The sequence below is a fragment of the Eurytemora carolleeae genome, unplaced genomic scaffold, assembly GCF_000591075.1.
Source record: "Eurytemora carolleeae unplaced genomic scaffold, Eaff_2.0 scaffold1353, whole genome shotgun sequence".
Classification (NCBI taxonomy): domain Eukaryota; kingdom Metazoa; phylum Arthropoda; class Copepoda; order Calanoida; family Temoridae; genus Eurytemora; species Eurytemora carolleeae.
Window position 1 is genome coordinate 84,364 of NW_019402113.1, and position 1,816 is coordinate 86,179.

Consider the following 1,816-nt stretch of genomic DNA (forward strand, 5'->3'; position numbering starts at 1 on the left):
TAAGCGTTTACAACTCACCCCGAGGGAATACAATATTTGATATATTATACCTGAAAGAATTGTGAAAAACATAAGATAACGTCGGCTTTGTCATGATTCATATATTTACCAAGAAAATAAAAGAATATATTTACAGTATATATACATTATACATTTACAGCTATAATATTTGTATGCATATTCCTGGGTCAAGGGGAGAATAAAAAAAAACCAATAAACATTCTTCTCACTGTCATCAATAGTATTGAGTGCACCAGATGACGATACAATTTTTGACTCGATTTAATCAAAGTAATTTTCAGTCTTTGTCACAAACTTCGAATTTAAATCCCTATATTTTTTCAAGCTGACATTGTAATCTTAAAAAAGTTCAAAATTAGAATATTTGATCTAACGGAATTCATATTTTGAAATATGAAATACGGCATTGGGTTGCAATGATATAGGGACAAGAAAATCAGAGTTTGTGGCAAAAAATCAATTCCTTTACAACTGAAAATTCCTATTTGGCCTGTACAGTTAGAAAAAAATGCGAATTTAAAAGTTCTAAAAAATTCAAATTTTATAAATATTTTCGATTATTTTCAAAATAGGTTCAATTTTGAATCGAGTTGGAAGATTTAACATATTTGTTCGCTGAAGCGACCAATTTAAAGAAAAACAGCTACTTTTTATTTAAAAAGATTCTTTTTAGAAATTAAAAAAAGTGAAAACTATACCCATCCCCTAGATACAAGATTGAAACTTTAAGAGACGATTTTATAGTTTTTAATTTCTAGCAATCTCGGTTTTCTGCAGCATTGGCGCCTATTAATTCTTTAGCAATAAGAAAAAGCAATATACAATTTAAAAACTGTATCTATGGTAATGGACCAAAACCAATGTTTATAGCATACCTTTTTAAAAAGTTTTCAGGTGTCTACCACTGTAAACTCAGTTTTATTTCAAGTACCGGGCTGAATTTTAAGCAACTAGAGCAAGCTGTACAGTACATAGACTATATAAAGCAAAACGGGACAGTTCGCCGAAATGATGCACTCCTAGGAAAATTTATTTGCTTCACTAAGAACTATTTTTATCAAAACAATTGCCTAAATTGTACATAGACTGTACATAGACTGACCTGCAGTACAATTTGACAGCTTCCCCTGGTTCTACTAGCTGATGTTTACTGTACTCATGTACACTAAGCCCAGTTGTACATGCAAGGTAGGCTACAAGAACAAGTAATTGATACATCTCGTAATGGGTGGATATAATGCAAGTTCCAAGCCTACTACTTGATTCAAGCCAATTACTATATCCAAGCCTATTACTTGATCCAGGCCTACTATACTTAGAAGTACTGATAACAATATTGGTCCAGAGTACAGGTTGAGTCAGTTATTCAAGATTTGTTTATTTATATAGAACATTATATATTATTCTACCCAACTCTTCATAACCTCCCCCCCCCTACCCTCAATGCATGAACCTTCGTAGAGTTTATGAATTCAGAAAGCACTGATCTGTATGTGTATCTATTGATGTCATTTGTTCCTTTTGCTTTCTCTTGGTTTCTCCAAAGGTAGTACGTGCTTAAAGTGCTTAAGTTTCAACTGTGGATACTGGATTTAAAGTTCAACTGTTAGAGATCAGACTTAACTCATTTAAAAGTTTCGTCCTCGGGACAAATTATACATTTTGAATTTACTTGAAAAATCAGCGAGGTAAAAGCTAGGAATGAGTTATTTTGTATTTGCTGGACATATTTCACGAATGATTTAGAGGTCTTAGATTAAAAACAATAAAATGTCATAAAACTTAATCTTTTAGT

At 31.8% G+C, this 1,816-nt stretch overlaps 1 protein-coding gene across 1 annotated transcript in view; it reads right to left on the reverse strand.

Annotated features, from left to right (window-relative positions):
* Positions 1–1,345, reverse strand: part of LOC111717889 (uncharacterized) — a gene marked incomplete at its 3' end in the record, with an annotated part of 6,471 nt that extends 5,126 nt beyond the window's left edge. The window contains 1 exon segment of the mRNA XM_023493350.1: positions 1,124–1,345. Within this exon segment, the coding sequence (XP_023349118.1) occupies positions 1,124–1,239 (116 nt within the window).
* Positions 1,346–1,816: the final 471 nt, after the last annotated feature.